Genomic DNA, 10256 nt, shown 5'->3' with positions numbered 1-10256 from the left:
CCCCGCGCCGTGCGTGGTCTAGAGTGCAACTTATGACACAGTACCTGGTCATCAGTGCAGTTTACTCCAACAAAAATGGTAGAATCTGAGCGTGGTAAGCATTCTGAAACCAAAATGCTAGAATCTTAAGAAAGAGATTTTCAATTGAAGTAACAAGAAAGGAGAGAACAAAATATCATACTGGTGGAGTTCCTACACTGTTTCTGAACTCTCCTTGTCTAGGACAACAGTACACTGTTTCTCTGGACTAATGCTCACCTAATTGCACTTGTGGAATCATATACTGAAACTGATAAGGCATCTTGTTCTGTTTTATAATAAATAAATTACCGTGATATGTCAGCTTGCTACAAATGATTGCATTCACCACCTTTTTACGTGTGACCACAGACAAAACATACTTGTATTAATAATATCTTCTTTGTCTTTGAAAGTTCAGACATGGTATCTTGTGCTGTTTTATGATAAAAGAAATTACCTGGATATATCAGCTTGTTACAACCGATATGCACTCACTTCCTTTTTTTTTACCTGGAAACACATAGAAAATATACTTCCGCTTAGGAATGTCTTCCCTTCGTCCTTGGAAGTTCTCAAGTTCATATGTGTTATTTCTGTCGCAGGTTGTAGTATTTGAGACCAGGGCTAAGACTCCTCAAGGCCTATATGCTCTTGCGAAAGCATTATCTCAAAAAGGTGTTGCGAAAAAGATACAGGTTCCAATTCTCACCCTTTCTTTATCTAGCGGCAATAATGTGGTCTCTGGAAGCCACATTTTCTTATGTGAAAGAACTACCATACTCCGGAGGGTTTCAAATTTCTTTGCCAGGCTTCCTGCTAGTGGCCGTACAGTTTTCAAGTTTTTGAATTTTGATTTCCCAAATGTGAACTTCAGAAGTCAAATTGATCCAGTTCTATTTTTTTGGGAATGCACATGGAATTCTAAGTGTTATCATGAAGGATCTGATGTTTTATGTCATGCAGTACGGGAAGTATTGCATGCAGCTTTCGAATAGCACCATCAAGATTTGCAGCATTCATAGCTATTATGCATCAACCCGATAAATAGGAGATTATCCCAATGATTCTCTGGTTAATAATAATGTATGAACATTGCGCTTGGGTACGATGTTTGCTGGAAATCAGGTTGATGACAACATTCTGAAGTAATGTGGAAGCAAATATGGAATTCCTTCATTTGCTAAACTCGTCATTCAACCAGTAGAGAACAAGGAGGTTGTTAACATGCTTTTGAACATGTTGCGGAGAATTGAACTCAATATTTATTTTTTTGAACAGGGCTTGATATTTTGAAGTGGTGTATAATTAATGCGTGCGTGCAGGAAAGTGGCTATGGAAGAATACTGTTTGGTCCTACTAGATTTCCTTACCTTTTGGCTTCTGAGAAAATGTGCATGTGAATAGAGTTTGCACAACCTTCTCAGGACACTAACTGCGCACGAGAAACACAAACCGCCTCTTGTTCTATCCCTATATTTGTGCGAGCCAAACTATTGATGATTTTCTTGTCCATTGGAATTTGGCTACTGGAGTTTGAAATTCAAGCTCGAACCGGCTGATTTTACCAAGCTATTTGTTGGCCAGGATCCTTAGTACTTGCCAGTATCTGAATCCCACTCGTAATGATAGCTTCTAAAGCAAGAAAACATGTGGTATTTATTATTTTCCTGATAATGGAAAAAAGCCCAATTGTTCCAATTGAATTACAATATGGGATGATACATAATCCACCTTCGAAGGTTGCCAAATGCTATCGGTTGAGTTTGGAAGCTAGCACCGTTCTGTTCTGCAGTTGTCAGTTGGTAATGATGTTAACTTTGTTTCTTGGCAGGTAATAGCAAAGGCCCGTGTGCCAATCGTAAAATTCATGGAAAGAATTAGTGGAATACCTTTTGACATCAGGTTAAATTTTGTTTTCTCATGTTTTATAGGTCTCCCTCCTCCCTCTTACTAAGTTGTACAAGCGCTTACTGTTATGATCTTCTTTTCCTTTTCCAGCTTTGATATTGATGGTGGACCACAAGCAGCGGACTTCATCAAGGTATCTATTCCAATAAAGGACTGGGCACTACACTATGGAGGGCACACATACTCTTTTGTAGCTAATCTTTGACAGACATATGATCATATATACTTCTAATCATCTATGTTGCGGTCATACTGAAGACAATTATATTTTCCATTTTGTACCAATAGGACACCATCAAGAAGATGCCTGCTTTAAGACCTTTGTGTATGATTCTGAAGGTTTTCCTTCATCAAAGAGAGCTCAATGAGGTACACAACTTAAATTGTTATTTCTTCACTCCATAGTGAAAACTCAGTTGCTTGGAATTGTTGCGTCGACAGAGATTTCTAATGATTGCTTCACTCTGGTCGGTAGGTCTATACTGGTGGGGTTGGGTCATATGCTCTTCTCACAATGCTGATCACACATTTACAGGTGAACTGAGTTCTGTTTTATCTGCATGTCCTTGCCTCACTTTCTTAGCCTCATGGCACATGTGTTATACACTCGTATTTTTTAGCTAAACTTGCCACACTTGTGCCTCCATCATCCACAAGTAAGCCTTGTTAGCCAAAAAAGTTTGGCATTGCTTTAGTTATTTGTCTTGTGACATATGCTTTCCTTCAACCCAATAGTTAAAATAAATTCTATTAAAACAAATTCTTAAATAAAGTCCTAATGCAGCGTCGGTACTAAGCCACATCACCTTTAGTAGCCTTCGTATTAAACTTCATTGTACTTAATAATCGGGTCATAAGTTGCTAAGAGGTGTTTAAAATAAGGAATGTTTTAGAAATGATGTTAGTTATTAAACTCCTTGTACTATATTCATGAAGGATATGCAATTCTTTTCATACATATATTTATCATCTAAAGGATTATCCTTTTTGCTAGTTGATCTGGGGAGTGAAAGATATGCTGGGCTATCGACAATCCAAGGAACACAATTTGGGAATTCTTTTGGTAAGCAATACTTTCCTAATGATTCATGGTAATGAGATCTTTTAAACTTTGGTATTTATCTTATGTAAAGTTGCACTTAATAGTCACTGGTTCTTCATATGCACCAGGATATATACCAGTGCACACATGTGAAATGCCTGTTTTATCTTCTTTTTGCTACTTTTGGATAAACTTGCATCACCTTTGATATGATGGGGAAACATATATTATCTTTGTAATGATGGAGATACAAAACATGGTTGCAACCCTTCATACAAATTTATGTTTTCTCCATGTCAGATCAAGTTTTTTGACTTTTATGGACGCAAGTTGAACTATACGGATGTTGGAATATCCTGCAACTCTGCAAGAACCTTTTTCTTAAAGAGTGATAAAGAGTAAGACAACTGATTTTATTTGTATTATTACTCCCACATCAGTACTATCTCTACTGTGATGTCCTGCTGTTCACTGATCCTATTTCTAATCTGTTTTTAAAGCTTTGTGAATCTTGACCGACCACATCTTATAGCCATTCAAGATCCCATGGTAAGATCATTTTCCTTGTTCATTTTGGTTGAACTTGATAATTCGCAGTAGCAGTGTGTTTACCTATTGAAATTATTTCATGGCCTAGGTACCAGATAATGATATCGGGAAGAATTCCTTCAACTACTTCAAGGTAGCTTTCTAAAGTTCCTATCTGTCTTTGTGCACCTCTTTGTCTATGATGCTATGAATAATTTGATGCCACTCATTTAAAATTTCATAATGCTGTATGTTCTTATGGATAACGAATTAACAATTGATAAAAGTAATCTTATTTTAATTCGCTGATTATTTTACTGGTTCCCGCTGGCGGTTTGATTCGGTTTGATCCTTCCTTGCCTTCTTAGTGTTATTCCAGTAAAGTGGCTGTCTGACATATCACGCACTTACCAGAATCCTAGCGTTTTCTTCAGTGATGAATGGCCCAGAATGGTTACCCAATCTCTGTTTGCAACCTGGGGCCATCAATCTGAACTTATCTTTGGGCATAAAATATTATGTGCTTAAATTTGAGTATCTGCGTCTTTAATGTTGGATTAAATACGCTAGGTGTCTCTAGTTTGGTTTTTAATCAACTACCACAAGCATGCATGAGTAATTCACAGCAAACCTGTCTTGATAACAGTATATGACACTTCGCCCTTTTCTTGCCAAATGCTCCAGTTTGTTCGCTTAATAAGTGAAACTTCCATGGATTTGGAACAATTGTAACTAGGCTTTGATGTCTGAAGTGCATTTGCTATCTTTGACATATCTATACCACTATAGAGTGTGTGAATAAGTTTAAATATGGATCGTTGGATGAACTCAATCCGACGGTCAAGAGATGGCAAATCCAGGCGTTACTGACCATTCGATTTCCTATCAATTACATCAGATCTGCCATGTGCATTATCTAGAAGTTTTCAATAATTAAAAACTTATTCTAGAATCTTCCATGCATGATCTTGCTCCATTCGAGTTTCTCGCTTGAATAAAGGTGTATCCATTTATGATTTAGTCTAGATCTTCCATGCATGCTCTTGCTCCATTAGAGTTTCTCGCTTGAATAAAAGTGTATTTGTTTATGAGATTACTTGTGAATTTTTACTCAAGATGAAAGACTTCTTATCAACCATTTCTTACAGTCCATATATATTTTCAGAGAATTTTAATCAAATGCTGCAACACTATCTTCGCATATTCATGAAATTTAACCATGTAGCACTATGTAGCTAAGGTTTTCCTTTTTGTAACAAATTTGTATCCTGAACTTCATGCACGTAATATGTACATGTCAGTTGTCTGTCAACATTGTGTTGTAACGATATCTCACAACTCATGTGAAAAGCACGTGCAACTCACTAGTAAAAAAAGGGCCCCGATAAATCCCAAACGTTCGGATTTTAAGCATGTCATCCCAAACGTTTTTTGATGGCAACTGTTGACGCGAGGTGGCAACTTTAGTTGTTATAACATGGCAACTTTGTCCCAGTTCGTTTTTTTGTCAGAAAATTGCCATGTTTGCCAACCTCGTGTGAACTAAAGTTGCCATGAAAAACGTTTGGATTGCCATGCTTAAAATCTCAATGTTCGGGATTTATCATTTCCGTAAAAAAAATCTACATGGCAACATGACATATATCTGATGAAGATACTTGATTCATGGTACAGGTGAAATCAGCATTTTTGAAGGCTTATTCAGTGTTAACTGATGGCAAGTTGATTACAAGCTTGGGACCAAACAGGAGCATTCTGGGAACCATTGTCAGACCGGATTCGGTGCTCCTCGACCGTAAAGGCTGGAACACTGATAGTGTGTTAGCTGACATGTTAGCAGAACCCTGGGAACCGTTGCCCCAACGGTTTGACAGTGAGAATGACGCATTGTATAACTGGCACACGTTAGACGATGATGAACCACTGCCCAGAAACACTCAACCTGCATCTGAGGAAACTAGTTCATCACCACTGGGGAAACGCAAGTCCTCCAAGTCAAAAAAGAAATCACGAAAGAAGGCGAAGGCTGATGCATCAAGCAGTGATGATAATGACGAAGAGGGGTCCAGAAGCAGAAGAGAACAGAGTCGGGGTAAAGGGTCGGCACAAAGTGAAAAATCGCGTCGCAGTGGGGGAAGCAGCCGAAGAAGGAAAGGGACGCGAGAGTATGACAGATTTACAAACACACTCCCACAGTACACGCACATCAGCAGATGGTGAGTCGTGTGCTGCTATTGATAGCATTCGCAGTCTGTTTTCGGAGGTGCCGCAGAATTTGACGGCGGGAAGAGCATTGTGACACCATGGCAGTCTGTTTTCGGAGGTGCCGCAGAATTTGACGGCGGGAAGAGCATTGTGACACCATGGCGGCATGCTACCAAACATTTAAGTTAGCAGCAGTAGTCGGATGCTCAAATGTGTGCTATTTGTTTTATTAGTTTACTATCCAGTCCTTGTAATGCTGAGCAAACCGAATTTTCAATTATATTTTTTGAATCAGCAGTTTTACCGAGCCGCACCGTGATCGCAAAGTTGTTCCAGGTAGTAGTATTTGGTTGTTGTGATAAAGGCTTCAAACTTTTATATAGCATCTACGCTGCCATAGCGAATTGATCAGTGTCATGTAAAAGACTGGAGTCTCTTTTCAAGACAATAAGGCCAAAAGAAACTTCTGAACAAACTTGGAATAGCCTGCAGTTGCCTACCAATCACACGCACTATATGCAATAACTTTGCTTCTTTTTTTTTTTTTTTTTTGAGACTCGTAACTTTGCTATGAACGACCAGTCTTATTGTCCCGGACATAAAATCTTGCTCTGTTGGCCCAAGGAGCAGTAGCTGGAACAGTGTTACTAGCAAGTAGTGGTTGTTCAACATTTTTGCACTCTACAGTTTTTTCTACAAGAGAGAAGTTCCGGCCGTTATTTTCCAAAATCACAGCAACATTTGCTTTCTCCAGTGGCAGTGTTCGCACACATACTGCTTATTCTGAGGTGTTAAAAAGAAAGTGCTACATCTGAAACGCAATTATGGTTTACGAAATACTCCCTCTGTAAACTAATATAAGACCTTTTTGAGTTTAAAAAAAATATATAAGACCTCTTAGGTCAAGGGAGTAGTTATGGGCTATTGATAAGTTAATTTTGAGATGCCAGATACATATACTCCCTCCGTTCCTAAATACTCCCTCCGTCCGGAAATAATTTTAGTTATAGATACATCCCTTCTTATCCATTTTGATGACAAGTATTTTCGGACAGAGGGAGTACAAGTCTTTTTAGAGATTCCAATGCGGACTGCATACGGAGCTAAATGAGTGAATCTACGCTCTAAAATATGTCTATATACATCCATATGTAGTCCTTATTGAAATCTCAAAAAAGACATATTTATGAACAGAGGGAGTATATCTCAGTTCTTTTCTTCTTTACTATTCTACATGCTACAAAACCCCAGATAAAAAAAATATATGGCATGACAAGACTACATAAACTGTGGTAAACCGATATTTAAACAGCGGATAAGATGATGTAAACTCGTCATATATTCATATCGCAAAGGCACAGGTTCATCGCCAACTGTCGGTTACAAGCAAGATATGTCCATTAAAAGTGAGGACATACGCCAGCATCATCACTAGACTAATCTATCATTCTTATTTCAGATTGACCCTTCAGCAGAAAAAAGAGTAGAAGGATCTGTACCAATCTGCTGGCTAATAAAAAGGAAGCCAGATGAAATACCCGGGTGAGAGCCGACAAGCTTCCAGCTATAGTCATGGAAATAAGTTTTGTGGTAGCAATGAAGTACCCAATAACTGCCCATTCTGCACTATGCAGGCCAGTCTCGCGGGGATGTAACATTGCTACCAGCATTGAGCTTATCAACCATGTTACTGGAGTCCGCAGTCACCACTGGGAGCGTCATACTCCCAACTAGATCATGTGGATACCCTACTACACTGGCCGTTTCGAACATACTTCCATATGGATTCTTATGCAAGATTTGTGGCCCCAAATGATGAAACGCCATAGGAGCTGTTGCCGAATGCTGGGGCAGAACAGCAACAACAGTTGCAGGACTCTCGGCAGGATTCTTATATGTGGCAGTGTAGGCTCGGCCACTACCCTGAACAGCATATGATGCAACGCTGCAGTGGCTGGGCTTGCTTGGTTGAGGTGGGCATGAGGCCTGGCTCTGTGTTTGCAGTTGCTGTGGCTGTTGATGTTGGATATTATGCTCTGCCGTGGGAAGCAAAATTGTGTTGCCTTGGCCATAAAACGAAGGCATGACTTCATGATGCTTCTGCTGGGGTGAAGAGTATGGAGACTGCCCAACCAAACTTCTCGGAAGTGGCTCAGTGGTAGCATTGGCAGGCTTCTGAGAAGAGTATTGAGGATACATGAGTGTGACTTGAGGAGTACTTTGAGCATGAGGAGAAGATGTTTTCTGTTGAGCCATCTGCGGTGGGACTTGCTGAACACTGTAGTGCTGCTGTTGCGCGACAGGGGGCTGTGATCGCCATGCCTGTGACTCGTGATGCTGAGCAGGCATTTGTAGCATATGATGCTGCATTGGAGGGTACATTTCCGTTGGCTGACTAGATTTCTGAGGTAGCTCAACTGCAACCCTGGCTTCAGAGTTCTGGACATGCGGCTGCATAACCTGAACAAAAGACTCGGATGGTTTGTTGTCTGCGCAGTTCACTTGATTTTGGCTTTGCATATAGTACACCGCAGCTTGGCTCGGATGTTGCTGATCATGTTGTGTGCTCAAAGAGACGGGCACAAGTTGCTGCAGAATATAACCACCACTACTTTGGTTCGGCATAGCAGGAGACTGCATCGCATTAACTTGGTGAATTGGCACAAAAGAGACCTCAGGGTTGGCGAATTGTGTGCTCTGATCATTGACATTTTCCCTTGCAGCGAGCATCGACAAGGCAGTGGCTTCATTTGTTCTAGCAGGGAACTCATGCGCTATTTGAAGTTTGGCCAGTTGCTGCGGCTCATGCTTATCCTGAAGCATCTGCACAGCTTTCTGAACCTGGTCAACAGAAGAAACGATTGTTCAGCTCAGAAGCATATTCTTAATGCAGCAAAAATGATCCAAATCTCACGAGAACAGTAAGTCTGACTCCACCGTACGTAGTTTAAGAATAGCAGCCTGTGAAAATGTTCCGCTGAAGTAACTCCTTAAGCACCACACAAGACAAACGTGAAACGCAAATGCTCAATGGTGAAATCTGCCTCAACTAATTGGGTACTCGAGAGCAAGGCATTTGGCAGTAATTGGCTGGGCGTGCGTGGATCTGAGGGCAGAGCAGAGCACGCACCTGTCTGAGATTCTTGTCGAGGCAGCGGAAGTTGACGGTGCCCTCGCTGTGATAGTCCATGACGTCGCTGCGCAGCTCCCCGATGGAGCGCTCGAGCTTGTAGCAGTAGAGCTCGAGCTGCGAGAGCCTCCCGCCGATGCCCTCGAGCGAATGCAGCAGGCCCTCGGCCTGCTTCCTCATGCACTCCTCGACGGCCGCCATGACGGCCTCCTTGGGGTAGCCCTCCTGGCCGTACACGTTGACGAACGTCCGCACCAGCTGCCTCTTGTCCTGCGAATCCTGCTTTCCCCGCCCACACACGCATCAACCCCCGCCTCAGAAACCCCCCGAGATCGAGGGACCTCGCGTGGTGGTGGTAGTAGTAGGGAGATGGAGGCCGGCAGGCAGACAGACAGAGAGACAGAGAGACAGGACGTACCTCGGCGCGGCGGCGCGTCTGGTCGAAGGAGCAGCGGGCGTCGGGCGGGAGGCCGAAGGCGCCGGAGACGGACGCGGCGGCGGGGCGCGCGGGGGACGACGCCATGGGCGCGCGGGCCGGCTAGGGTTTTGGGTTGGTGCGCGGGTGGGAGAGCCGGGGGGGACGGGAGGGAATCCGAAGCGAAGGAAGGGGCGAGGAAAGAGAGGCGGGCGAGCGAGAGGAGTAGAAGCAAAGCGGGCAAAGGGAAAAGCAGGGTGAAACAGAGGGGAGGCCAATCAGAGGAGCGGAGCGCGAGGCGTGGGGAGCAATAAAAATGGGGGAGGGCGACGGGACGACGGGGACAAGTGGGGAAAGAGGGGGCGTGGGTGGACTTCGGGGCGAGTGAGATCTGCTTCGACTTGGATGTGGCCGTGCTCGTTTGTTTACTGACGCCCAGCAGGGAGGAGATCGCCATTGGGATACCTTGCTTGCCTTGCTGGACGATCGTTTTCAGATCAAGACGGGAGAGGGCCTGGTTGGTTCGGGTCAGCTTGGGTTTGGTTGGGTTGGGTTGGGTGCAGCGTCACGCTCAGGTCTCCGCCTCGTGAGTCATGTGCGTGATTCAAAAGAAATGTGCGTGAACGGGTATTGGGTTTGCCACGCTGGTTGTGACACCGGTTTTGATGGGGAGATGTGGCCGGTATCAGTAAGCATATTGGAGCTGTCGGTATCACGATGATCCTCTAATCGCCAGGGAATTATAGTTTGACTCGAGAGGCGTCTATGTCTATGAAAAACACGCGTAGGGCGTGGTTGGGTATAATGCTCGCCCGCTCGTGAATGGACGTTTGGCCCATTCGAGCGGCGTGCCGGCCGAGGGCGCCGCCCATTACACGCCCGGTTGAACACGTATCCTCGCCACATTGAAACGCCTTCACTAAACCCGCGTGGAAGCCAAGAAACCTACTCCGTCCAAATATCCGTTCACGAGCGGGTCAGTATTAAACGCAACGCCGAGCAAGCTC

At 43.2% G+C, this 10256-nt stretch overlaps 2 protein-coding genes across 2 annotated transcripts in view; one reads left to right on the top strand and one right to left on the bottom strand.

Annotated features, from left to right (window-relative positions):
- LOC119268849 (terminal nucleotidyltransferase 4B-like) overlaps positions 1-6076 on the top strand; it is an 8041-nt gene extending 1965 nt beyond the window's left edge. Inside the window, exons 4-13 of the mRNA XM_037550560.1 lie at positions 624-716; positions 1853-1923; positions 2020-2062; positions 2218-2298; positions 2405-2464; positions 2924-2992; positions 3272-3369; positions 3472-3520; positions 3609-3653; positions 5174-6076. Of these exons, the coding sequence (XP_037406457.1) occupies positions 624-716; positions 1853-1923; positions 2020-2062; positions 2218-2298; positions 2405-2464; positions 2924-2992; positions 3272-3369; positions 3472-3520; positions 3609-3653; positions 5174-5719 (1155 nt within the window). The 3' untranslated portion in view covers positions 5720-6076. The remainder of the gene's footprint in view (positions 1-623; positions 717-1852; positions 1924-2019; positions 2063-2217; positions 2299-2404; positions 2465-2923; positions 2993-3271; positions 3370-3471; positions 3521-3608; positions 3654-5173) is intronic.
- Positions 6077-7007: 931 nt separating this feature from the next.
- On the bottom strand, positions 7008-9465 carry LOC119268848. Its single transcript, XM_037550559.1, has 3 exons — positions 9253-9465; positions 8835-9113; positions 7008-8545 (listed from the first exon to the last, which is right to left on the bottom strand). The coding sequence occupies exons 1-3, from the start codon at positions 9355-9357 to the stop codon at positions 7331-7333; spliced, it is 1599 nt and encodes a 532-aa protein (XP_037406456.1). The 5' UTR covers positions 9358-9465; the 3' UTR covers positions 7008-7330.
- Between the last annotated feature and the right edge of the window lie 791 nt (positions 9466-10256).

The sequence above is a fragment of the Triticum dicoccoides genome, chromosome 3A, assembly GCF_002162155.2.
Source record: "Triticum dicoccoides isolate Atlit2015 ecotype Zavitan chromosome 3A, WEW_v2.0, whole genome shotgun sequence".
Classification (NCBI taxonomy): domain Eukaryota; kingdom Viridiplantae; phylum Streptophyta; class Magnoliopsida; order Poales; family Poaceae; genus Triticum; species Triticum dicoccoides.
The sequence above is the reverse complement of the archived record's forward strand: the minus strand, read 5'-3'. Positions and strand labels throughout refer to the sequence as shown.